We start from the raw sequence: 27936 nt of genomic DNA, 5'->3' as shown, positions 1-27936 counted from the left end.
TATTGGCAGTGGTTTACCATATTTTTATTGACAGCAAATAATGTGACAATTCTGCTTTAAAGGATACAAGAGAAAACACCTTCATTTCTGAGCTGTGGTATAAACCTCACCAATATATTTATGAATAAATGTTTATAGAGATTTATCTGACACCTGTCACTTCTGCATCTGTTACATATAAAAGTATGATAGCATCCTGTTTTGAACTCAGTTAACTAGTGATAAAACAAGACTTTAGTGTTCATCAGATCAACAGTTAAAAAAAAAAAATCTGAGAAACCAGTGATGGCACTTGATGTATGATGAGTGTCAGGTTGTATGGTATGCCTTTCAGAAGGTAAGTTCAGCTCCTATGGCCTGCTCTAATTTACAGCAGCTTTACTTGGCTAGGTATGAGCCGGTCTGCAATCCAGAATGTAGAGCCCAGAATACTCTTACCATTCCTTCCCACGTGCACAATAGGGATGTAAAATCCCAGTTAATTGATTAACTGGCTAAAAATAACAGTGGGCTAAACTGAAGTGCCCCCCACCCACCGCAAACCACAGAAGGGCCAGAACAGCCTCCGCCTGTGATGCATCTAGGCCTGCCATAAACTGGGGGATTCATATGCCCATTACATTTCTTTCCCCTTTGGGAACGCTCCTTTGTATTTGCTCCTCCCTTTCATGCTACAAGACCAACGTAAAAGAGGCAAGAACAGGGGCTCAGAATATTAACAGGACTGTCATTTGTAAGAAACAGAGGTAATTGTTTCACTTTACTCAGCACTGGTGAGGGCTCAGCTGGAATACTGTGTCCAGTTTTGGGCACTACATTTTATGCATTGGAACAGGTTACTTGGGAGGTAGTGGAATTTAGGGATGTAATAGTGTAATCAATTAACTGATAAGGAAAAGCTTATAGGTTAATGCTATAGACTACACAGATATTCTCCCTTGCTCTTTGCCAGTAAATTTTTTAGCAGCGTAGCCAGCAACCTGACTCAGTCCTGGCTTGCACCAGGTCCAGGACCTATTCCTGCTTCGAGTTTGCATTTAAAACATATTAGGAGGCAGCTGCTACCACCCCATGCAGTAGAGCAGTACAAGTGGAACTGATTTTTAAATTGGCTCCCTGCATGGACCAGCTCCGCCTGGCACCCCATATGCTGCTGCCTCTTGATACAAAGGCAGCAGCACGGAGTGACAAGGGTTTCCTCGGGGGTGGAGGTGGAGTGCACTGGCTGCCAGCCTCATCCCTGGGGACTATAGAATAGTCAACTAAACAATACATTAATTGGGTTAACTGACTATTCAATTAACTGATATTTAACATCCCTAGTGGAATCCCCATTAAGGACTTTTAAGAATGTTAGATAAACACCACTCAGGGATGGTTAAGGTATATTTAAACCTACCCCAGTATAGGAGGAGATGGATGAAATGACTCAGGGTCCCTCCTAGCTCTATTTCTATGATTTGATAATGCTCTCTGCCATACCCTCATTTTCATACCTTCTTATAAATCTGTGGGCAACTTCTTCCTCATACAGTATGTAATTATAGATTTGAAGTGATCAGTGCTGCTCCTTTCCTATTGCAGGTTCTGATTTGGCAATTTAACAGACCACCATTATTCCCCATTTTTGAGGGCTCATCATTAAAAGATACAAATGAAGCTCATTTTCAAAGACTCACCTTAAGGTTAAAATAATGGGACACTGATGTTAATCCATTCTTGCACCTCTGACAAAAGCTACTCAAGAATGATACATAGGGAGAGTTAAGTCTCTATGTCTGCCATGTACAGATAATTCTTGTAGGTAAATTTCCTGAAATGTCCTTCTTCCCCTCCATGTTCTGTGCCCAAATAAATTAACTCCAGTTAAAATCTTAAAGGAGTTATAAACATGTAGTTGGTCAAGGTCCCAGGGGGATTTTTTAGTATTTGCATTTATGCAAATAACAATTTTGTACACGATCCAAGCGTTTTTACTTTAAGGAAAAGTTTTAATGATGAGTGGTATTTTAAAAATGTACTGAGAAGAAAACAAATTTTATACAAATTAAATCTTGTAATTGGTGTTATGTGAGCATTATACAAAGTATGCAGCTAGCGCTGCCATTTTGTCCTTGGGTTTTTTGGGGTTGGGTCTCCCTCCAGGTCTTCTGCCCTTTCCTCTTCCTCGACCCTGCCTTTTTCCCTGTCCTCCACGGTGCATAGGGTGCCTCATGGCTGCATGCTTAAGCTCCACCAGGTCCTGGAACACAGGGTCACAGAACACACAGCCTGAGTGCTGTGTCTCGTCACCAGGGAGGGGAGACTTAGCTTTATTAAAATCCACATCCACAAGGGCTGCATCACATGACTCGCAGGTCTCTGGCGACACTCGCACTTTGTGAGCATTCTCAAAGAAGTGCACAATCACATTGCATTTGTTGCAGGCCATCTTCCACTTAGGACCTGATGTTGGGTCTAGCACCAGAACCCCGTTCTCACATTCGACACACTGCCCGATTCCAAGCATGCTAAGTGAGTGCTGGCACGTTGGGTGGGTGCACTCATTACAGCCCATTCCTAGGGAAAGAAGTAAAACCACATCAGAAACTTCCTGTGTTCTATTTTTACATTTTGCAGAAAATACTATCCAGACTTAAACCCAAAAGTAGGTCGTTGCCCACAAAAGCTTATGCCAAAAGAAATCTGTTAGTCTTTTAGGTGCCACAGGATTCCTTCATTGTTTCTATTTACACAAACAATTCTAAGCACAATACCTAAGATTAAAGATGGAATTTCAGGCTAAATTCAATCCTCTTGGCTCAGAAGATTGCATGTGGAAAGAAGGAAAATTTAGTGGTTCTAGAGTAACAGATCCACCCCCATCTTAAAAAAAAAAATCCAATGATATAAACTGGGTCCAAGACTTATGGAGGTGAGACCCTTTTCCAATCAATCCATTACTATTGGGGTGTTTGCTGGGGATCTGCTCCAAGAAAGTGAATAGTGGAACTTATAGTTGTCATAGCTAAGGCAGAAGTGAAGTGGGACACAGAAAACTTTTGCTCTGCACTGACAGAGTTCTCATTGTCACTGTATAATGGAAAAGCTTATATTGAAAATACACTATGCCTCACTGAAAACAGATTTATTATTTCCACCTGTTGTCTCATACAGGGATTGTAAGCTCTTTGGAGCAGAGAACCATCTTTTTTGGGGGGAAGAGGGAGTTTCATAACATGGAGCTCCTGTCCACAATCAAGGCCTCTAAGCTCTTTATCATCATGAACAAGATTCAGGATAATGAAAAAATAGTGTTTTAGCTGCAAGTCAGTCTCTGAGTTCCCAGGATAAATGCACATCTGACTCCTTCCTGTCTCTCATCAAATTCATTCCTCTTTCCGATCATCAGGCTTTAAAGATGCCACTTTGCCCATGTTAAATTACACGATTCCCGCACTCAGACCAATCCGTGGGTTGCAGTCCCTTCAGTACCAGTCATGAATACCTCTGCAAGACTGACTTAGGTTCAGTGCCTACAGTCCCCTTCCCTCCAGGAGCTACACCTAGCTCATGCCCAGAAAGCCTTCTTAAAAGTAAAGTATTGTTTATTTAGAACCAAAATATTTTAGAGAAAAAGATCTTAAGATACTGACCAAATCTATACACATACCTGTCTTTCCCTTAAATTTACCATTTCTTTGAAGCCAGGGAAGGCCCAAGTCATTTCAAACAATCCAGCAAGACTTGTCTGTGTCAGTCTGCGTTCTCCAGGGACATCGACAACTCCTCCCGCCCTTCCTAGAGGATCTTTTTAGCTAGAGCCATTCTGTTTCCTTTTTGCCTGCTTTCACAATAGCCTCATATTAAGCTAGGCCAAAACATTCCTACAGGATGGCCTGATATCACTGCAAAGCTGTATTGGGTTTAATCTCACTGATCATGTCACACACAAAAATAATAAAATTATTACACAGCAGCTCATTTGCCACAATCAGATCAATGAAACTTCATATATCAGTTTCAAAGTTATCCTCACCAGATCGCTCAATAAGATACACTGCACACATGGTGCACTCTGAAGATATCCTGCTTGTTCAGGGGGCAGCTAATTTATTTTTATTTATAAAAGCAGCTATAATTGTCCATTGAACGTTCATGGTGCCCATTTTATAAACTGAAAAATAATACATGCATTAGGGATGTCAATGGGTAGTCAACTACACAATTACCCGATAAGCCTAGGCCTCAGTTTGCTGTGGATAGAGGCTGCTCCATGGGTTGCTGGAGCAGCCTCTGTCCATGGGCTACTATTTCCTACTATTCCTGTATCACTGCTGCCGCTGATGCAGAGGTAGCAGTGTGGAATGGCAGGGGGCTCCCCAAGAATGAGGCCAGGAGACACAGGCTCTGCTAGTCCCTCCCCCACCCTAGGGACTACTGAATAATCGTGTAATTGCTAAGATTTGATGCGGTTACATGATTATTAAATGAATCAGTATCCAACATCCCTAACATATATTACTGCAAATGACAGTACAAGGGTTTTCATATTAACAAACATCCACTCCACATTATGGGAATTTAGGAAAAGGCTCTATGTTTAATAAAAATGGTCAGATAACTTGACTGAAATAATATCACAATGGTTTTCAAATAAATTGTTCATGTTGTGGTGTTTTGGCAAATATTTTGCTGACAAACTTGGTGAATTTTTTCTAAGTAAATTGGGCAAAAATAACATTTAAAAATTAGAGTTAAGTTAATAATGACCAAAATTTAAAAGTTAGTGAATAAATATAATTTTAAAATTAGTTAGTTGCCCATTTCCCCTTGCTTTAAACTTATTGCTCACCAGCTCTAGCAACTATCTTCTCTCAGACTAAAAGAAATTCACAGCAAATTTCAAAAAAATAATTTTAATATCAAGACTAAATTCCTATAGTCAGGGATTTATCAAGGAAATCCTGTTAGATTCTTAAGTGTAGGAACAGCCAGAAATATGACTACGGTAATTAAAAGCACCCTTTTACTCAGTTCCTGTGTAACTGTAAGTCATAAACAATTATTTTGCCGATGAACAATTTTTAAAAACAGAATTTTTAAAAACTTTTAGTACAGAAGAGCCAATAAAGCTGTAGAAGAACAAATTAGTTTCCTACTATTCTTCATGCATTATTTTAACCAAATTAAGATCTAAATGCAGAAACTTTGTGAGTGTTGACTATGGGGCAGAGAGAATCACAACTTGTTTTTAGAAACTCGTATCACAATCTTTTGTGGGCAAAACCCAACTTCTTAAGATGTCCTTGACTACTTGCTGTTTTTAAAAAGTTACAGACTTTTAGAAACTTGGTTGGAAAAAAGCACTTTTTCAGTTCTGAATTCTGTATATTAGATATGGAGCATCCAGGGGGCAACAGTTATAGACACTTAAGATTTGGTTTTGAAATTATTTCATTGAACAGAGCAGCATATCAACTTTTGCATTGACTGGGAATCTATTAAAAGTACACCATAAAACACCAAATAAATAACTGATTTTAAAAGTGTTGCAGTGTGGCTGATTATTTTAGATGCCAATGAAATTTCTACCTTTTTTCATATCCCTGAATGGTGGATGGTTATAACAGTATGGACACAGAGGATAACTCTTTCCTCTTGATCCAGAAGACCACAGTACCAGTTCAAAATCATCCAAGGGGCAACGCAGCTCTTTGTAAAGTTTGATGGTACCATTCTGGGGAAGGCTGTATGTTTCATCACAGTGAGAACAGTGCAGACGGCTTGGCTTGGCCTGGAAACAGAATACGAATTTTCAAATATACAGTGAATCAGAGCTGTAGCTTATAAGGTTCAAATCTCTAGTATTACCACCTAGGCTACTCCATGAGAGAATCTCTTTGGGCCTTCTGATAAGCTTAAATATATTTTACAGAGATGCATTTGAGACATGATACAGATAAATCCGAAGTATTAAGGCAAAAGATATTTTTAACCACTGATTGTTGCAAATAACTTTTGAAGTACAAACAAACTCTAGATTACTTTACCTGGATGTATTTCATAAAACGATGGCATTTGCCACAGCGAGAAAGAGGTTTGCCTGTGGCAGCTAATGGTGAAAAAGACACTTCCATCAATTCATCCATACCTGCAGAAAAGAAATTGCACGGGTTTTGAATCCTACTGTGACTTTTTTCATAGTGTAAGTTGCCTGTCTCTCTGCACAAAGTCTGAGAAAGCACTCTGTTGTCCCAGAAGAGAACTTATTTATTTGTACACTCTGCACAAGTTTATGTACTAAAAAGTATACTAAAAGAGCTATAATGAGAACGCAAAAGACACTGTACCTACGTATTTTAGACAGTTATAGTGTTTTGCTTGACAGATTTCAAGTTTGACTGCATGTGTGCTGCTGTGATGCGATGTATTCAGCCTTAGCAGCTGCCAGCAGGGGTCCCCATAGTCCTACTACACCTTGACCTAAGAAGCAAGTTTACTAAGAGGAAAAGAGCAGTGAAGAGTATCCTTCAATTTTGCCAATAGAGGCTTCTCCAAAATGGCCATTTTGAAAACCACATACCTGGCTTTTAAAGGGCCTGATGGGCTAATAACAGCCAATCAGGACTGTGCTGGCCCAGATAAAAGGAGATATTTGGCATCAGCTGTTCAGTTCCTACTAGAAGTAGGACCAGAGGGACAATGCAAGTTGCCTCTCTCTGAATGTGAGAGATGGCTACAGTTCATTTCTGGCTGCCTTCTGAATAGCTGGTTTTGCAGGGAGAAAGAGGATGTAAGAACCTTAATCTGAGAGAAAGGTGAAGGTACCGAGTCTAGGAGAGAACAACTAATAGAACTGAGAAGTACTGGGTTACTGTTTATAGGGTCCCTGCATTGGAACCCAAGGTAGTGGGTGGCTCTGGGTTCCTAAATGGCCACGGGTAACATGGCATAAATCCCAAGAAGGGTACAGCATATACTTCAGAGAACCTGATAAAGGGATGAATCTGAAGAGCCCAGTTCTGGGGCTTAAGACCTAGGCAAGGACAGAGACTGTCCAAACCACGGAAGGGCCATACCATGTTGGCTTGCAGGGCATGAGGGAAGGAAAAAGATTGTGATACTGCATCCTGACACTCAAAGCCACTCACCTAGGTGAGCCTCCTGTTACAGCTACTCATTCAAGGTCATTGTGTACCAAAGACAGGCCTAGTCCCTAGAAAGTCTCCTAAAGAATAATGGATTTTCTCAACTCCTAACCAACAAGTAGCCAGAGTTGAAGAACTTCAGGTGTAAAGGAGCCTTACCTGCAATAGAATCAACAAAATAATGAAACTTCCTTTTGAAGATATCAAGGGTGTGCTCCAGAACCTGATGATAATTGGCTTTGCCTTGAGCTATCAAGTTGAGTTGCTTCTCTACTGCACTGCGGATTGTAGGAAGCACCAGCTCTGCATCTAATAGAAAACCAGAGAGAGAACGGAGAGCAGCAATTAAACAAGGAGATTGACCAAGAATACAAGCAGGGAAGATGGAGCAGGGACAGTGAAACTATCAAATGAACAAAAAAGCAATTGAAAAAAGTATTTTTTAGTTTTAAATAATGTTACAAGTACATTATTTTCAGACAAATGTGATATGTAAGTTGGCAATAGCCTTTCAAGGTCCACTATCTGGTTTCTTCTCTATGAACACTCCTATCTTTAGAGATTCAGACATGCTTTTCCTCTCTCCCAAGTGGAAAAGTGACTTTCTCCAGATATCACTGAGGTGAACATGTGGTGGTGTACAAACTGTGCACAGCCTAAATCCTATACTTCCACAACAAGAATGAGTTCTGCAGTTTGAGGTAGTGAATGATAATTAAAATACCTTGGTGTCCAGAACTGTCCAGGAACATAGTTAATTGAAAAGACAATAACAGAAGATAAAGTATCAGTAACTGACCTATTTTGTAGTAACCATGAACCAGAACAATGCCAAGGTTTGTAGGTTTTAATCTGCGACCATTTTCCACTGTGACGTAGTTCCGCTGGCAGATGTTGTTAATGTGTACTGGGATACTTGCATCAGTTCCTGTCACACAATTAATTAATTCTAAATTATAACTTTATAATTGTCTTTCTTCCCCTTCCTTGGTTTATAAGTCAGACATTAGCTCTTTCACATGGTATAGGCTAACATCCAGTTCTCCCCATTTTTCTACATCATTCTCCATTTCTCAGCTACTTCTCTCCTTGCTCAACAAGTCATATTCTTTTCAAATGTGCAGGAATGGCTTTTTAGTTACAAGAATTCCACAATACATATTAACTGTTTTACTGCTTCCAGGGAGACCACTACTATGGCAGCAGCTTCCTCATATCAGATGTTGTCGGCCAATATATATATGACAAACTCCACTAGAATAAGGGGAGGTATGCAGCAGGACTGGAGTTATGCAGGTCACTGTACTTAGGAAACAAATTAAGTTAAATAAATATAATGCTGAAATGTATAAGCTATATTAAGATACCAGATCCCACATGAACAAAGCATGCTACAGAAAGGTAAGAAGTTAATCCCTGGAGGGAGAGAGCAAATAGAATCTCTTGCTGACTGAGGAGTAACACAAACAGGTTATGCAAAGAATACTCTTTGGTGCTGCTTGGTCACAATAGTGAATAGAAAATGAGAAGAATGGGAGAAAAGGAGGGAAAAATGTATGGTCAGATTCTTGAAGGCTACCTAAAAGATGCCAAAGGCTGCGTGATTTGAGAGGAAGCATAAGCCATCAAACACAGATACTAAAAGCCCATTCCTGAACTAGAGCAACACCTTGCCCTCTGAAAGGAGTACTACATCATCATGTAAGGGAGACTAGTTCCTACCAATGCCATGTTTTTCCATCAAAGTGATGAGTTCTGCTTCAGTCAGGTAATCAGGAGGATTGGTTTGTTTCTCTAGCAGTTTTACTTCACTGAGTGGGAAAACATCTCCCTTCTCACATTTGGGGAGGTTTTCTTCTAATGGGATGCTTTGCCAGGGCATAATTTCGGTGAATCCTGTAAATAAAAACAAATGGAAACTAAACAGTTCAACAACTTTCATTAGGCAAGATACTTCCTAATTCTAACTGGAGTTTTATCACAAAGTCAAAGCTGAGAGGCTGCCAATGACAGTTTGCACTGCCACAAAAATCATGGATGCCAGACTCTTATTCCTTAAAACGAAGCTGGGAGCATTAAAGCTATAATACATTGAACCTCAAAGGAGTTCCCCAACAACCCAACACCAATCACTGTGGGCTGATTCTGGAATGCTAATGCCTAGCAAATAAAAACAGACTAAGAAGCAAGCAATCTAAAACAGATTGTGTATCCTCCTGCATGCAGGGGCAATGCTTCTTAGCATATTGTGAGCACAAGGACAGAAATTTTAAAATGGGTCATACTGAGAAATCCAAGTGTGGGGATGAAAGCAAAAGTTGGTTGTTTTTTTTTAAACTATCAGTCCTGGAGGAATTCTGAAATTTTACTATGGCTCCAAAGGCATAAGTTCCTCCTCCTCCTCCTCATCACAACTCTGGCTTCTAATTCAATTCCTCAACTTTTTATTTGAAGGCGGAGGGAAAAGGTCATAATTAGCCGAACAGCTGTTCCCATGTTTTCCTTACCTGGTGAAATAATCATCTTTCCTACACAGGTAAAATGTTCAGGACCAATAATAAAAGAAATGGTGGTTTGGAGATATTTGCAATCAGCACAAACAGTGGCAATGAAATGTCTAGTGATATATTCATATAAACGCCATCCATCGCCACCTGAAGATACACAACACCTTGTTACCCATATAAAATCAGCACAGGTTGCCCAACAGAATACTTGTTAAAAACAGTTTTTCTTGCAGAGTTATAGAAAACTAATCTAAAAAATTAACTTATTTCCCTTTAATGTCTTTCTTGAAGTCCCTAATTCTGCACAATAGTACCTTTCATTTATTTAAATTATAAGTAACTTTTGTTCTCATGACAGAGAAAGATTAGTAGCACTGGAATAAATTAAGCATAGGTCAAGCAAAGGGAAACTTGTGCAAAACTGTTGTCAAAACTCTCGAGTAAAGAATGTTAGTTGTGCTATCTTGTGGGCTAATTTTGTTATGAGTACAACTGAGAGATCAGAGTGTACAGGAAGGCAAATATTAATTTAAATAAAAAAGACAAATGATAGAAAATGCAAAAATGTCAGTTACTTTACTAAATAATTCACTTACAGTCCCAAAGAAAATAAATTCAAACTTCAACACCACATTCTATTCTAAACTCCTTTTGTTGAGCTTTGGTTCTACAGCATACCTTTAAGATCAGTGGGCAATCAATGTATTATAATACACAGGCACAAGAATTGTATTTCATCTTTATCTCTGAAACTCATAATGCCAAGAAGGTTAAGTCAATTTTCAACATTAATGTAATGTAGTTTTCTGTACATTAATCTAGTGTTCCTTATACTTCTACTTCAACTTTTCAGGAGTTCTGGTGCTTTTGCTTATTTTATTGGTTACACCAGTAACAGTTAGTAACTCAGTTTTTTATGAAAATACCAGTTGGGGTTTCCAAACGGGCTCTAACACACCCCTCAGGTACCCAATCCTCTTGCATACAGCAGATTTTTTAAGACGAGAGTTGGGTATACCTAGTTCTGCTTCTGTTGCAGCTCTCATTGGAGTAATTGGAGGATGGTCCCCTGCATCATGGCCTTTCCTTGGACGATTAATTCCTTCTGACAGCAATGCCTTTACCTACACAAAATGAAAAAGAGAAAGCAAAAAAAATTAACACCACATCAAATCTCTCTACAGATTAATATGCTTTTCTTTTCAGATCAAATCCATAACACAAACCACAGAAAATGAATAGTTAGAAAATTGTATATTGACTATGGAGATCAATATACAAACAGATCTTAAGAGATGTTTCTGGTATTTGAGAGCATGGATTTCTTGATACTGTTTTTTCTAGAACACCGGCCAAGAAAGAACTTATAAAGCATTTTAAATTTTGCTTCATATACTTACTGTTTCTGCCCAGTAAGGATTATTAGTCTGTTGTCTCAAAGATGCTTTCAAGTCAAAGTTTTCTGGATAGTGGGTTGTTTCTGTTCGAGGGTAGCTAATATAACCCTGAGTATAAAGTCGTTCTGCTATTTGCATAGCATGTTGTGGACCCATTCCTGGGGGGAAAAAAAAGTCATGGAGCTATGTAGAAGATTTAATCTCTGTCGCCACAAAGGTTTCCCACTGACAGGTCTTAAATGCAGTCTTAAGGCGTGTGTATTTTCTACAAAAGTATTTCATGATCAGAATCTATTACTATACTGGACACTTCACTTCTGACAAATTCTCTGCTTTGCTAGCACAATTATATTTTACAGTGTAGCCAGTAATAACTTGCCTGCAATGATAAACAGCCTTCATTTGTTTCATGAGATGCGTCAGAATGCAACACATTTTCTGTTGAGAACAGTTTATTTCCACATTATTTACATACCCAAAGCAGAACTGGCAACTTTTAACATTTCCACCGTGTTCAGTGCCAGAGGTCTCTGTTTGGCTTTCTCCTTCTTACTCACAGATTCTACCTTAAAAAACAAAAACAAAAAACCAAAACAAACAAACAAACAAACAAAAAAACCAGAACAGCATTTCTCCAGTAAGTCCTGATTCTGTATGGTGAATGATACTAGTATAAGTTTCATAATACATCTAGCAGTACTACACAGGCTTGTATTATCCATTTTGTGTTCCATAGCTGCATAATATTTCTTATTTCAAGGACATGTGATTGGGGAAGTTTTAGTAAAAGGTGAAAACCTGTTCCTAGGGTCCTCTGAGCCAGAAGCCAATTTAGCCCAAAGGTTGGGGAATGGGGAGAAGTAGCTTGCTGTCTTCTTTACCTCTCATCCCCACAGCTGCATGACACTTCAATGCAGTTGACAACTCAATCCTTAATCCAAGTATCAGTCTTAACTATAATAATCCACATGTTTAAATGCTTCAACCAATCTAGATGTACAGGCAATCCCCGGGTTACGTACAAGATAGGGACTGTAGGTTTGTTCTTAAGTTGAATCTGTATGTAAGTCGGAACTGGCGTCCAGATTCAGCCGCTGCTGAAACTGACCGCCAGTTCTGACTTACATACAGATTCAACTTAAGAACCCTAGGCGTCCCCAAGTCAGCTGCTGCTGAAACTGATCAGCGGCTGATTCCAGGAAGCCTGGGGCAGAGCAACTCTGCCTCGGGCTTCCTGTAGTCAGCGCTGGTCAGTTTCAGCAGCGGCTGACTTGGGGACGCCTGGGGCAGAGCAGCTGGGGTGCTGCTGGGTTGTTCCAGTAGCACCGCTCCTCGGCGCTACTGGAGCAACCCAGCAGCACCCCAGCTGCTCTGCCTCAGGCGTCCTGATTCAGCCACTGCTGAAACTGACCAGAAGCGGCTGAATCAGGACCTGGGGCAGAGCAGCTGGGGTGCTGCCGGGTTGGTCCAGTAGTGCCCAGAGCGGCGCTGCAGGACCAATCGGCAGCGCCCCAGCTGCTCTGCCCCAGGGTCCACTGCGGCTTCAGTCCCGGTGCCCCTGGTCTGCTGGAGACCGTCTCCAGCAGACCAGGGGCACCGGGAGCAGCTTACGAACGGGGCTCTCTCGCCCCGGAGCTCACAGGCAGCAATCCGCCACCTCGACCTCCGGGGCGAGAAAGCCCCGTTCGTAAGTGCGGATCCGACATAAGTCGGATCCGCGTAAGTCGGGGACTGCCTGTACTTAAGTCAAACAAGTCCTGTATAAAATGGAACTGGCAGTTAATTGGCTATACAGATTATACCATACTATGTATATAAGTCTGATTCTAAGTTTTCACAAGAAATACCCACTATACCAAAAACAAACAAACAAACAAAAAAACCCAGGTCTTTATCCAATAAACACTAGAAAACCACCAGGAATTACTACTTGTACGTAAAAGCTTGTCCACGCAGTAATAAAGACTCCTGGGTGTGATTTCTAAAACACACTAATTTAAGCACATTAAGTGGTCCGTGTAGGCTCTGCTACTGCACACAAAAGGTTCCCATACACTTTAATACAGTGCTGTTTGAAACAGTACTATGTTAAAGCATGGCAGGAAACATTTACAAAGAGACTACTGTTTACGAAGAGAACCTGGAAACCCTCCCAATTTTTGGACATCTATGTAAAATTTTAAAAATCCTAAAAACCAACCCCAGAAACTAGAATCCCTAATTGTACACCTGACCAAGAATTTCACTGCAGGAATACTGCCATATAAATTAATTTCAGATTTAGAACCTGTCTGCTGGGAAATATTCAGCAACACCTACACAGTATTCCTCATCATGTTTAGTAATACAGACTTCTTGTCTAAAGGAAGCAGCCTTGTACCATGAGTGATGTCAGCTCCCCAAGTCTATATTATTTATATTATTGCAGCACCTAAGAGTCCTACCCATGTGCTAGGCGCTATTGGAAAAGGGATTTTACTGAAAAGACTATATGCCTATAACACTAAAACAACGTGAACTACAGAGATCTCTTTCATTCAGTATGCACAGTAAATGGAACTAAAAATCAAGACAAAGTTAACATTTTATTGACTACCTTTTTTCTATTTCAGAATTAAAACTACTGTATACCAACAAAAAATATTTAGTACCTAAGCCATATGATACATGCCTTTACTTGTACTTACCTTTGTATCCCTTTCCATCTTTGTTATGTTTAGAAACATTTGAGCAATCTCCCGGTCAAACACCCTCACTCTATCCCATTCCAATGTGAGAGAACTTTCTTTTTCATGGTTCACCTAGAGGAAAAAATAAATAAATACAAGCAACCTAGATTCAAGTCCTGACTGACACTCAAGCATTAACAACTGCCAGGCACAGTCCCTTTGGCATGGACATCTGATTTGGATTAGGACCAGGATTGCAGATGGCCTAGCTGGAGATTCAGGGTCTGGTTGATAGATTTTATTGCTCTTGCAGAGTAGTCAAATAACTGAAATACTGAACTACAGATTTAAAGTTCCTTCATGACTGTGGATATTTAGAATGGCATGGGATAGGCAATTGATAAATCAGAATAGTTTCTAAATAGAGAAAACTACAGGTTGAACCTCTGTGGCCCGGGACTCTCCAGTCCAGCAATATCCATGGTCTAGCAGGACCATGGATGTTGCTGGACCAGAGAGCCCCAGTGACAGTTTACTGGTGGCTGAGAGTAGAGCTGGCCAGCGGGACAAGAGAGTTCATGGGCTGGTGGGGCAGCAGAGCCCACAGGGCTGCATAGTCTGTGGAGCCACAGGGCCTATGGATGAAGGAGCCACCAATGCTAGAGTGCTCGACGAGGTGCAACCTGATATCATTTGTCACTATTTTAGATGGGTATGACTAATACAATTCAGGTTTAAAATCCTGATCCTAAGAATAAGCATCAGTTACCATCCTGGTAAAGATGCTAATAATCTTAGGCTCTCTGAGAACAGAAATCAGTATTTTATATTGATATTCAGAAGTGGATCATGCAGGACTGAGGCCTGGCAAAGGCAACATGAACTGACACATATTAGAACTTTGATAAAAAGCCAATAGACTATTAGCTTTCACCTTTTCATTATCTTGCTACAGGTTCAACCTCCCAAATCTGAGTCTCTTTGATCCAGCAACATGTGTGGTTCTGTTGCATGCTGGGGATCTTTGGTCCAGCAACATCCAACAAGCAGCCACTGGGGAGCCCCCGTCCAGGGATCCCCAGACATATCAGCAGCAGAGGGACCAGCATTGGCCAGGGAGCTCTGCCCCAAGAATCCCTGGCCAGTTGGCAGCAGCAGAGTCAGCAGCAGTGATCTTCAGACATGTCAGCAGCACCAGGGCTGGTGGCAGACAGAGATCCCTGATCCCAAGAAGCACCAGGGCTGGCAGCTACTGGGAATCCCCAGGGCTGGGGATTCTCGGCTGCACTGGCAACAGAAGTAGCCGCTGAGCATTGTCCCTGGGGATCCCTAGCTGAAGTGAGGCTGGTGGCAGCTGGGGAGTCCCAGGGGTTCTCAGCTGCGCTAGGCAGCAGTGGAGTATGAGGTAGCCATGAATCCCCCAGGCCAGGCCTCCCTGGCTAGGCTGACAGCAGGAAGAGGCAGCAGGCTGGGAGGCCAGTGACAAGGGGACATCCTCTGGTCCAATAAATCCCTCATTAGGGACCAATCAGGTCCCCAGGGTGCTGGACCAGGGATGTCCAACCTGCACTATTTGTTTAAAGAAGCCTGTGTACACACAAATACAACTGCAACTTTGGTTACTTCTCAGAGCTTCAACACCAACAAGACTAGTGAAACTGGTGAGAGCTGCCAAAGTAGTCACAGAACTCACCTAGAAATTAGCATACTGAGGCCGCATTTCTACTTGCCTGCCAGAGATCAATCTTCCAGTGTTAGATTTAGCAGGTCTAATAAAGATCTGCTAAATTGAATGCTGAGGGTGCGCCCGGTTGGCGCTGGTACCCTCGATTCATGAGTAAGGGAAGCCTGAGAGAGCGTTTGCTCCTACTGACTTCCTGTTGTGAAGATGGCTCCAAGCTCAGCTTAAGGTACATCAACTCATGGTACAGCATTTATGTTGCTAGACTTGCGTACTTTAAGCCAACCTTCTGGGTCTAGTATAGACTTGGCCTGAGTGTTACACTTTGCTTCAGAACTCCTGGGCTCAGCACTATGTGTTTGGCAGGCTAATTATATCTTATATTGACTTTAAGTAGAGAATCAGTGTAGGGACTCCACTTTTCTGAAGTAACCCATTTTGAGTGATCATTTTGGCTGAATCTGAGTTTAGACTGCTAGGATTCAAGAAGGCTGATTGAAGTGATTATATACACAGTTTATTTAAAACTGACATGTATGTTTAATGAAGAGTGATCATATACATATAAAATGAATAAAAATCCATCAGTTCTTTTGCCTGTAATTAACAGCCTATCTGAATTCTAGAGAGCTGTTGCAAGTTTATAAGTTAATACAGAGAGGCAAAATAAAATTAATTTTACTGATAAAATGTGCACTATATTTCATATATACAAACAAATCAGACAACTATGAATGGCGTAAAAAATTACCTTGGCTTGCAGCACCCAATAAGTTTCAGGTTTGAAAGACTGGATTTTATCATGCCTTTCTACACAGAATCCAAGTGTCGGGGTCTGACATGGCCCAAAGGAGATGAGAGAGCTGTCTAAATTGCCATATTTTCCCTGAAAGTATTTAGTCTGAAACCTAATAGACAACATACAGACAACACTGTTTAAAATTTTTACATGTTAATTCTAATCCCTTCAAAGGGAACATTTTCATAAACTTACATACATGTCAATGCTCTAATTAATCACTCAGACCTTGAAATATTTTTTCAAGAGTCACCAAAATAATCAACAGTCCATGTAATAAATAACAATCCTTCCACATAGGATCCTGTTACCTCTTCAAAAAACTGGGAAGCAGAATTGAGATAGAAGACAGAGTATACAACATTTTTGAGCATGGTTCAGGAAGACATCTTAGCTGGAGAAGATACATATCAGAACTGCAATGGACAAATCAGTGGCACTCTTTCCCAAAAATGCAATTAACATATTTCACAAAAAAAGTTAAAATAAAAAGAAAATTCAGATTACAGTTTTATTTAAAAAAGCTATTAGTTGTTTACCTAGTTTATGCATATATCAGCACAAGAAAAATTCTCTTTGTTACCTTGTAAATGCACAGCCAATTCTCAGATCCAGCTCCTGGCGGGCGTCCACTGACAGAGCCTCATTGTGATTGGGTTCTCCCAAGGAGTTCATGGCATTGCAGATGTCTGTGTCAGTAATGGAACTGAACTTTGCTCTGTATATTGTCCTTTCAGTGCCACGAGGTTTATTCATAACAGGAAGAACAGCATCAAGAACCTAATGGAAACCGAAGCGTGTGTTAATAGTCATAGGAGGGCAAGGGTTTTAGAGTCTGTGCATCTCTAGAGTAAAGATTACACAGAACAATAGCAAATAAACTACCACTTTCCACCTACCAATGAGGGTAGGAGGAAAGTTTAAGTTTTCCATTAATAGACAGGCAAAAGCAATATTTCCCATATACATTTTAGAAACAAGCAGATCATAAGCACCTATTTACTAGAACTGGCAACTGATGATGACAGTGAAGTAATATTACTAGACAAGTGCAAAAAAAACCCCAAAACCCACACCCATGGGATTTTACTTGGCAGAGTTCACAGCACCACCTTGCAACAATTTACCAGCTTCAATCAGAAAACACCTCATAAGGCTTCAAAGACAATTCAGTCATTATGACAGTTTAAATAAAGCTGCAGATGAACATAGGAATGTTAAATAGCAAGTAATTGAATAGTCATGTAGTTATATTAAATGTTAGTGGTTACATGACTACTTAATAGTCCCCGGAGGCAGCCTGGCAGCCAGTGCATTCTCAAACCCACTTCTGGGGAACCCCCTACCATCTCACCATGCTGCCTCTCTTTCAGGTAGTAGGTGGGAGCTGATCTGCGAGGGGAGACAATTTAAAACTAGTTTTTCATGTAGACTGGTTCTTGCCTGATCCTCTAAAGCAACAGCACAGGGTGGCGGCAGCAGCCCCTGACCACAGGGGGTCTGAGCTCCCCATGGACAGAGGCTGCTTTTCAGCAGTAGCCCATACATGGGGAGCTCAGACTCCTTGTGGACAGAGGCTGCTTTGTGGTAGCCTTCCTTGTCCCCTCCTCCCTCATGCTGCTGCCTCTCATAGAGGCAGCAACTTGGGAGGGGGCACGTGGCACCATTGAGCTGGTACTGGTGGGAACCGGCTTTTAAATTGGCTCCCCCCAGAACTGATTCCTGCCTGCTCCCACTGCAGCCTGTTAGAGAGGCAGCAGCAAGCCAGGGAGCAAGCAGGTCAGCGGAGCCAGCGCACGCACAGAGCTATCACAAAAGACGGCTCCCCACACATATCAGCTCCTGCCTGCTTTGGTCACCCTCTGCACTGCTGCCTCTCTATCAGAGGCAGCAGCACAGGGATGGAAAGGTAGGGAGCCGTCTTAAAAGCTGGATTTCCCCCCCCTCTGCACAGGCACTGTCTGCCCCCCTTCCCATCTCTAATACACAGGCAGCAAGCGGGGGGGGGGGGGGAAGGAGGGGGAGCGGGAAATACATGTAGTCAACAGGATTAACTGATAAGCCCAAGCTTATTGGTTAATCATATAGTCGTCGACATGTTGACATCCCTAGATGAACACTTAAGTTTATTTAACCCATTAAATAAAACATAACAAAATCCCCTAATGTAGTGTTAATTATAGCTGTGGGATAGATACAGATGTAAGCCTGCAAAATGATATCCTCTTGTGCACTGTAAGGTGGCCTCTACTAAAATGTCTACCTTCCCAATTAACAGAGCATTGAGGTGGCAAAGTTTTTACAAAGACAATAATACAACTCTTTCAACTGAGAGATGTACAAGGACCTTCACCACATATACAAAAGCTACGAGACAGATTTATGATTTTCAGCTAGTGCCCTAGAGGTTGAAAGTCCCAGTTATTCACCAAGTTACTCCATGACTTAAAAATCTACCAGTCCAATTTGTGTAGCCATTAGTACATATTCACAACTAGAAATGGGCCAGTAACACAATGAATAGTAAAACTACATGTGTTATAGTTTTATAATAAAATAGTAATGGAAATCTTACCTCAAAACAGATGTTTTCCCCCTCCTTATCACAATCCAACCACAAAACAACGTGGTCACAGCCTCTTCCTTCCACCTATAAAAAAATTAAAGTTTTCCAACAATAGACAAGAAACTACCTTCTGTTCTTAACTTTCAGTGTTTATTTATCTTCCACATTTGTGAACTCAAATTTCAAATGAGTTATGAAAAAGACACTTTGAGGTTCAGAAGCGGTGTAGGAGAGGGGAAAAGGAGTACAGTAGTGAAAGAATGGGACCGGGAGCCAGGAAATCTGGGATCACCCATCTTCCTCTCCTTTTTCAAAAATCTGTCTTAAAAAACCCTCACCTTGTTCTGTGAATTAATACTGCTAGTATGAACACACACTGATGTATGATTGTACTGTGATTACTCATGCCTTTAAACCAGAAAAATTTCAGAGCAAAGACCTATTATTTATTTGAAACAAAATACAGGACTATGTAGCACTTTAAAGACTAACAAGTGCTACATAGTCCTGTCTTTTGTTTCAGCTACACCAGACTAACACGGCTACATTTCTATCACTATTATTTATTTGGCATTTCTCAATGACTGCACACTTCAACAGCTTCATTACATCTGGAGTCTATTCCTAGCTCTGCAACAGGGTGTATAATCTTGGGCTAGACCAGGGATGGGCAAAAGGGCCTCTAGAGGCTGGATCTCCCCCGCCCCCAGACCAATCAGAGCCTAGGTACAGGAGAGCACATGTGTCAACCCTGGACGCCAGAGGACAGAGAGCAATAGACTTCATGTACTCCCTCCTACCCCCAGGCCAATCAGGGTTTGGGGGCAGGGGAAACACACTAAGTCTTCTCCTGCTCTGCAAGGGACTTGGCACTTAAAGTTAACCTCCAGCTGTGGGAGCAGGGAGCTAGAGACTTCATGTACTCCCCCTCCTCTAGGTTGTGATTGACCTGGGGCAGGGGTTGGGAGCTAAGACTCCTCCCACCACCAGGGGCATGGGTACCTAGAGGAAACTGCCAGCTGTTCTGAACAGCTGGCAGTTCTCTCTGTGTGGGAGACAAAGACTTATCATATTCCCCCATCCTCAGACCAATCAGGGCCTGTGGGTGGGGAAACTCGGAAGAGTCCTGGCCCCCACCAACTCGCACCTGAGCAAGTGCAAGCCCTTTTGGAGCAGCCAGGAGCTACTTCAAAAATTTCTGAAGTGACCCCTGGTCAAAAATTATTGCCCATTCCTGAGCTAGAGCTTTAACCTTTCTGTGTTTAGTTTTCACATTTTAAAAACTGGGATACTACTACATTATCTCACAAGGAAGTCACAGTCCTTAATTCAGTGGTCCCCAACATGATGCCCGCCGAGTGACCAGGGTCGGCCAAGCCATTCTTGCGCCCCGGGCCCTGGCCGCGTGGCACATGCACGGCAGCGCCCCTGGCCACCGCAAAAGGCTGGGGACCACTGCCTTAATTCATTACTTGAAAAAGCACTCAACCCTCCGAAGGGCAGAAGTGTTAATTGTTACAATTTATTTTGTAAAAGAACTGCTGCCCACATAGCAATACAGCTGCCTTCTGGATATTGCATTTGTGGGGAGTGATAAATAAAGGACATAACTAGCTTTAATAAACATCTCACTTTCCAGGGCATGTGCATACTACAAATAGAGTGAATTGTGTGCCTGTTGTAATTAGTGACACATCAAAGGTCAAATTCTGAAGGCAACAGCAAAATTGAATCGAGTGGGTCAAAAACTTAGCACTAACCAAACAGCCACTTAAAACAATAAAAGAGAAAAGGCCTGGTAGATAACAAAGAGCTGCCTCCTGTAGTGAAAATGACTGAGGCTAAAGCTACACTACAGCTCACGTTAGTGTAAGTGATGTTGTTTAGGGCTATGAATATGCCACCTCCCTTAGCAACTTAAGTTGCACCAATGTAAATACCAGTGTGGACACTGCTGTCAGTGAGCGAGATTCTCCCTTTGACATAACCACCACTGCTTGCAGGGATTAGAGTAATTGGATTAGAGTAATTAAGTCGACTGGAAAGCTCTCTCTCCTCAGCTTAAAGCATCTGCACAAATAGTGCTATGCCACAGTTCCGGATGTAAAATCCCATTTAATCAGTTAACCACTTAAATGGGGCAGGTGGGCTGGAGCTCCTCTGCCTGCATAGGGAATGTTAAATTGCATTTAATCAGCTAAAGAGTAGTTGATGGAATTTCCATTGACTACTTGATTAGTCCATAAGGGTGGAAACTGCACCACCACAGCAGGGTTAGCACCCGGCCCCAGGAGCTAACCCTGCCTTTCAAATATATTAAGAGCTGCCAGGCTCTTAATATATTTAAAAGGCAGAGGCACAGTGGGGGTCCTGCTCATGCCTGGTCCCTCCAGCCCTTGCTGTGACTGTCTTTTAAATGTATTAAGAGCATGGAGGCTCCCCCGAGTACTGACTCCGGCTCTCCACCCCCACACTGTCTCTCTCTGATGGAGGTAGCAAGGGAGGGGGAAGCAACTAGTCAAGTCACTACTTGACTACCTGATAAGCATTTGCTTATCGGGTAGTCAACTAGCTGTTCAAATCCCTACGCCTGCGGTGCGTCCTCTTCATTGTATGGGGGGCTGCTTTAGCCCAAGCCAACAATTTACCATTCAGTACAGGGCAAGCTCTTTACAGTAGCCATAGCCCCAGATTTGGAAGCACAGTCATCTCTCTCTTCCCAGAAGATATTCTAGCACACTGAAAGGCAATGCTCCCAAGATATGGGATGCAGAGAACATTGTGTGACAGTCAGGATTAGGGATGTGTATGGTTAACCGGTGAGGCTTAATGGTTCTAGTTAACCAGTGGGTGCTGGAGCAGCTCCCTGCCTGCCACGGGTTGAGGGGCTGCTCTGGCTGGCTGGAGGAGTCCCTGACCACAGCAGGAAGGGGTGTGTCACTCCAGCCCAGCTGACCAGGAGAGGCCTCCTTACCCCCTCCCTTTAATCAGTTAAGTGGTTAATCATTATGTTTAACCGGTTAACCGATTTTACATCCCTAGTCAGGAGTCAGATGCCTCAAGATGAAGACAGGGAGAATCCCAAAGAATAAGGAACTGAGTCAACTGGGTACTGTGTATACAACTATGTCAAGTAAGGTTTTTTTTTATGAAAGCTTATAATATCCTAGACCTGATGGTCACTATGAGCTATAGGTGTATATTCATAACCAGGGCTCGACAATTAGTGTAATCTACTTGCCCGCGGCGAGATTACAAGCTGGCACAGCCGCGCAGCGTGGTCTGCACATGCGCAGCGTGCCAAACCACGCGGCTGGCGAGCAGGGCTCGCTGCCGCTTGGCGAGCAGAGCTCGCTGCCACTTGGCGAGCCCTGTTCATAACTATAACCTGTATACATATTAGAGATATCAGAGTATAACCAATTAACAGCATAGCCAATAAGCTGATGCTTATCAGTTAATAATATTGGTTACATTCTGCCAGCTCCCAGGAAGATGGCTTCACTGTGGCAGGGAAGCAAAGCCACCTTCCTAGGAACTGGCTGGGCAAAGGCTGACCGATGGTGAGGAGGCTTCGCTTCAGCAAGGAGAGCCAGACAGACGAGGGCTGCCCACTCCACTCCTGGCTTTACTGCCACAGTGAAGCCTCTAATCTGGGAGTCAGGCTGGTAGGAGCTGGTAGCCACGCTTCTGGGGTGACTTTGCTGCCGGCTCTGCAGGATAAAGCTAAGCTTCATGCTGCAGAGCCTGCAGCATGAGATTTTCAGCAGTTACATGGTTACTCTATTACACAATTTTTAACATCCCTAACACATGTGTGGAGAAAGTTGTAACTGTAACTATAGTGCAAGTATAGCATCATTGCCTCATCATACCGCTGAGAGGGACAGGGATGGAGCCTGTCAAGGGAAACACATAGCATTGTCCAGTCAAGAAAAGACAACAGTGGACAATTAAAGTTAATGGGAAAGCCCTAAAACAACTTGAAACTGAAAAGAGACATCCGCTCCCACCCAGTCTGACTGATAGACACACACATAACCATGAATTACCATAGATTGAGAAAACGGAAAAAAGAGTGCACAGGATCTGAAGTGAAGGCTATCTGGAAACTGAGGGGCAGCACACAAGAAAGATGCTGTGGAGCAATGGATGCCCTCCCCTCTAAAATAGAAGGCACACTGGGAAACTGTTTGGAGGAAACAGGTTGCTTGGATTAGGAAAGAGAATTTAACTATTACAGAAACATAAATCTTGAGATTATTTAAAAGAAAGAAACTGCTAGGGGAAGCCAAGGTGGGGTTATACTTGTAGGCTGGTTACTGATGTCAGAGCATTGATCCATGATATAATTAGGGTTTTACCAAATTCACAGCCATGAAAAGTGCATCACAGACCACGAAATCCATCTTTTGTGTATTTTTACCCTATAGGATATAAATTTCACAAAGGAGACGAGAGTTTTTCAAATTGGGATTCCTGGTGGAAAATGGAGTTTCAGTACAAGGTTATTTAAAGAGTATCAATACCACAGTCTCCCTTAAGGAATGTAAAATCCTGTTTCATTAGTTAACTGGTTAAACACGAGCACTGGATCCTGCCTTCACCCCCTCTGCTGCTGCTTCTGATACAGATGCAGCAGCATGGGAGGGGAGGTAGCTCTGAGGGAGCCGGTGTTCGGGAGAAGCTGGCTTAAAAGCTAGCTCTGTTCCCACGCAGTGGGAGGTAGGGTTGCCAGGTGTCTGGTATTGACCCTGACAGTCCAGTATTTTCGCCTCCTGTACGGTAAAAAAATTCAGAAAATACCAGACACCTAAAATGTCCGGTATTTTCTGATTTTTTTTCCTGGACAGGAGGTGAAAATACCGGACACTTGGCAACCCTAACACCTGGGCCCAGCCCCAGCCCCTTGTCCCCAGACCTCATGCTTACCTGGTTCCATAGGGAAGTTAAGTTCTGACTTGAACAAGAACACAAAATGTTTGCCGGCAAAAAGCCTAAAGACCAAGGGGAAGCAACGCCTTCCCTGGGTCTTAGTGCTCAATCGCTCCCCTGTTCCTATCTCTATTCTAATTCTGCACTCACTCTGAAAGGGGCCATGATGTTTAATGCTGTTTTATTATTTAATTTTTTTTGCTCAACAACTTTGGTCTCCTCCCCTTCCCCAACAGAATTTTTTCCCCAGTGGTTTTTTTGGGGAGGGTAGAGGGGGGAAGGTGTTTTCAGTATTTTTAGTTCAACCATCTGGCAACACTAGTGGGAGGAATGGTGGGAAAGTGGTCCAACTGGGCTGGAGACCCCCATCCAAGCTTGTTCCCCTTTAATTGATTAACTGGTTAAACAATATGTTTAACCGGTTACTCAACTAAATGAGATTTTACATCCCTCTTGAACTGTGCACACTGCAACTGGAAACAGTATTCCAGCAGTAATTGCATTAGTGCCAAATAAGGAAGATGATTTTTCTACTCCTGCTTGAGATTCCATTTATTATTCATCCACAGACTGCATTAGCCCTTGTGGCCACAGCACCACATGGGAGCTCATGTGGAGCTGATTATGCACCGTGATCTAGGGATGTTAACGAACGACTAATTTACTAGTCAAGTTGTTGATGGAATTTCCATTGCCTACACGACAGGTCGATAGGCACTTCCGCATACCTCCTTTGAAATGTACAAGAGTCCATTTAGTCAGGCTTGTAGTTAAAGAGAACACTAACCATTTGAAAAAAAATCCCAAAACAGTTTAAAATACATCTCAAAGAATACCTGTAAAAATTTCACCATAGTCAATTTGGGGTTAGCTTCTTTCTTTTCTGTAGGGGCTTTGCTAAAAAGCTCTGCTGGATCCACTTTGTCCCAATTGTTATATTTTCCTGAAATGGGAAACAGTTCTAAATACCTTAAATAAAACATTTATTGTACAAAGACATAGCTTGCAAAGCTAATCATAGTATGCTGACTATAGAAATGGCATTCTTTTAGAAAGTTCAGTGCTTCATTCTTCTCCACCAAGTGCTGCAATGGCCTCTAACTTTGATTTATATTGAGATCAGTCATATTTTAAAGGGATAGCAACAAAAACACATTTCTAAAGGAAATTTGTTTTGTGACAAGTAACTATAACTGAAACATTAGAGGGAGGAGTTAAAAAAAGTTATGTTCTTCTATTTCTGCAACTTACTCACTTTGAGCATTTTTACAGTCCTTTTATAAATAGTCAGTTTCATTGTTTCTCCTATATAATCTGTTGGGCTCCATTATATTGTTTCTTTTGTTTTCCATATCTCAGTCATTCTTGATTGTAACTGTTAGCACTAACATACTGTCGGACATCTTCAAAGCACTGTGCATACTATTTACTCCTCATAACACCTGTGAGGTAGTTAAGTATTATCTTCATTTTACAGATGGAAAAACAGTTGTCAAATGACAATCTCTGTGTCACAGTCAGTGAGAGGCAACATTAAAATCCAAGGAGTTCCTAGTCATGCACTTAAGCCATTACATACCTCTTTGAATATTCCATCACATTTTTACACCAGGCCCTTTTAATAATATTTTGCATCCAAGAATCTTAGTATTTGAAAACATTAGAAAATTTAGACTCATCTCCCCATTTGCAGATAAAATAATGAAAGCACAGAGAAGATAAGTGATTTGCCCTAAAATCTGATGTTCTAAACTTTTTTCTTTCTGATCCCCTTCTCTTCCCCAAACATGCTATAAAAACTCCATAGTCCTCCTGTGCCACAACAACTGGTTTTCTGCATATAAATGCCAAGGCTGGCATTAGGCAAGTAGGGCAATTGCCTGGGGCTCCATGAAGCTAAGTTGCTCAGGCTTTGGCTTCAGCATCGGTGGCAGGGTTCAAGGCCTTGGGCTTCAGCACTATGCAGTAGTAGGGTTTCAGCTTTCTGCCCTGAGCCCCAGAAAGTCTAATGCTGGCCCAGCTTGGATGTCTCTGGAACCTGCTGCGCCCCTGTCCCTCCCTACACCGAGGATCAAGACACCTGGATGAGAACACTGCCCTAGATCACACAGTCTGTTGCAATATCAGGAATGAAACTTAGAGCTTCCAAATCTAGACAATGTCTTAATCTGAAGACTATACTTTGACTTAACTCCTTTCTCTTATCCAATTTACAGTGAAGCAGTGACTCTGATTTTACTAATCACAGTTAATTTTGCATCAGTGCTGTTTTTTTTTTTAAAAAGTTGCAAACTGCTCAAAATCAAACAGACAACAAATAGACAATACCTATGAAATCCAGAGTCATCACATGGCCACACACAGATGTCATCTTGAAGTGGACACTCTGCCCCATAAATGATCCAGTGTACTCATGAACAGAGCATGCCCCATTCAGCCCTTTATGAGAAGACATGTTTCCTGTACAAAAAAATAAAATAAATATGAACAGACATTAAAATACTGAAAGTAATCTTGTTTCTTGCATCATGAAACTCTGTCTTTCCTCTGTATCTCCAGATTTTCCTGAACCCCCTTCTATTCTCTACACAAGTTTCTCTCTTGCGAACTCCCTCATTTGGGCCATTATTAACATCTCACTATATATTTGCAACAACCTTCCATTTAACATGTCCCAAACTTATCCTGTGGATCAACACAAAGTATAATGAACACACTCTGCATTATATATAGAGAGCTGTACTATACCAGCTCATGCCTCTAAGCCAGAAAAACCTCAGAGCAAGGGATCTACTACTTACTTAGAATCTCTGAACAGTACAATAGAACAGTAAAAACATTATATTAAGTAACAAAATCAGTCTCCTGGCACACAGGTTTATACTTTGTTTCAAATTGTTGAAAAATTTCCCACCAATAAATGCAACTTTACAGGTTGGATGACTCAGAAAGGAAAGTAGCATTCTTGTTGGTTTTCCAAGCAAGAAAAACCCAGTCAACTAAGCAGCAGCAAATGGAAAGATGGAGGAGAGTTCTATTGACAACCTTTTAAATGCTGAATGTCATCCAGTTTCATCTGCAGCTGGCAGCTCAGATTAACATCTGCATCCAAATAGTAGGGTTTTTTTTTTTTAGCTTCCACCTTCCTTGAAATCTAGTAGTCTTTGTAATATGCAGCAATTAGTAAATTGCTTTACTTCCAAACAAAGAGATACACATATGTGTTTTAATAAATTTATTTCTTACAGTACAAACATACCCTTTCTAAGAGAAACAAAAAAGACTGAAGAGATTAGCAAGCTTTCTGTCTTACCTCTTGAGAGGATCTTGGCAATAGACTGAGCCAGAGAAGGCTTCTCTGCAACCATAAACACCGTCTTCATTTTTAGTTATGGAGTTCAAAGGGCTGGAAGACTTAATCAAGGGATTTTAGCCTAGCATAAACTTCACTTTGTTCTCACTGTATTATCTTTCTGCCTAAAAAGAGGGGGAAAAACAGCTTGAGTTTAAATGAAATCATGTGTAGAAAAAAATGGGATACAAAATGTTATATGTGTATGCCAACAATACACATTTTCCTGTCACTTAATCATTTTCAAACAACTATTCCGTTCTGCTGTCATCGTGTTTAGGTGGTCCTATGGATACAAGCTGTATCAGCATTTCCATTACACACAGTGGTTTATAGCTTGGCTATAACAATTCACTCCAGGATGAAAGCTACTATAATTTACCAGCCAGTGACTCCTTTGAAGAATTCTTTTCAGTGACTGGGAAAAAATGGTTTATTTTACCCGCCCATCAAATGCAGCTTTCCAGGATGGCTGATCCAGAATGGGAACTAGCGTTCTTGCTGTTTTTCCAAGTCCAAAGCCAACTAAGCGGCTCTCCCATCCCCAGCCCCCTCTTCCCCGTTATCTAAACCCCAGAACGATTCCCGCCGTCCTGCGCCGATTCAGCCTGAAACCCCGGAGCGATTCCGGATTTCCCCACCCCGCTAAGTCCACAGGAAGCCGGTTCACTTCATGGCAAAGCGACTGCAGCCCTCGCGCGCCCCGCAGGCGGCTTCCGGTCTGCCCGCTGCCAGGCCCCGATCCCGCAGACCCGGCCCAGAAAGCGCCCCCCGCAGCGGCCCGCTCACCAGCCCCCGCGCGCCGCCATTGATTCCCCGCTTCCACTTCCGGGTCACCGCGCCGGAAGCCCGTCCGGGAGATGGGCAAAGGCGCTCGGAGGAGAGAGCTGCCCATTGGCC

General features: G+C 42.0%; 1 protein-coding gene across 3 annotated transcripts; it reads right to left on the bottom strand.

The window, feature by feature from the left end:
* Window positions 1-27936, bottom strand: TOP3B (DNA topoisomerase III beta). Of its 3 annotated transcripts, none has more exons than XM_075898278.1 (18): window positions 27826-27936; window positions 26998-27161; window positions 26013-26144; window positions 24521-24627; window positions 18759-18833; window positions 16767-16963; window positions 16136-16292; window positions 13722-13835; window positions 11510-11600; window positions 11038-11192; window positions 10656-10761; window positions 9638-9784; window positions 8853-9026; window positions 7930-8058; window positions 7290-7439; window positions 6033-6133; window positions 5575-5776; window positions 1-2559 (listed from the first exon to the last, which is right to left on the bottom strand). In XM_075898278.1, the coding sequence occupies exons 2-18, from the start codon at window positions 27065-27067 to the stop codon at window positions 2078-2080; spliced, it is 2589 nt and encodes an 862-aa protein (XP_075754393.1). In that variant the 5' UTR covers window positions 27068-27161; window positions 27826-27936; the 3' UTR covers window positions 1-2077. The 3 variants fall into 3 exon arrangements, with proteins under 3 accessions (XP_075754393.1, XP_006110596.1, XP_025036051.1); XM_006110534.3 differs by lacking the exon at window positions 27826-27936 and adding an exon at window positions 27707-27793; XM_025180266.2 differs by lacking the exons at window positions 26998-27161; window positions 27826-27936 and adding an exon at window positions 24940-25126 and having other exon boundaries at window positions 26013-26146.

Source organism: Pelodiscus sinensis, chromosome 15 (genome assembly GCF_049634645.1).
Source record: "Pelodiscus sinensis isolate JC-2024 chromosome 15, ASM4963464v1, whole genome shotgun sequence".
Classification (NCBI taxonomy): Eukaryota; Metazoa; Chordata; order Testudines; family Trionychidae; genus Pelodiscus; species Pelodiscus sinensis.
This window is presented reverse-complemented; position numbering and strand designations above follow the sequence as displayed.

Excerpts from the sequence above, each read along its gene's own strand:
- TOP3B (XM_075898278.1), bottom strand. The coding sequence starts at position 27,067 with ATGAAGACGGTGTTTATGGTTGCAGAGAAGCCTTCTCTGGCTCAGTCT. Across the intron at positions 9,027-9,637 it reads AAAGATGATTATTTCACCAG|GATTCACCGAAATTATGCCC; the intron begins GTAAGGAAAACA and ends TTTTATTTACAG. Across the intron at positions 6,134-7,289 it reads TTTTGTTGATTCTATTGCAG|GTATGGATGAATTGATGGAA; the intron begins GTAAGGCTCCTT and ends TCTTTTCTGCAG.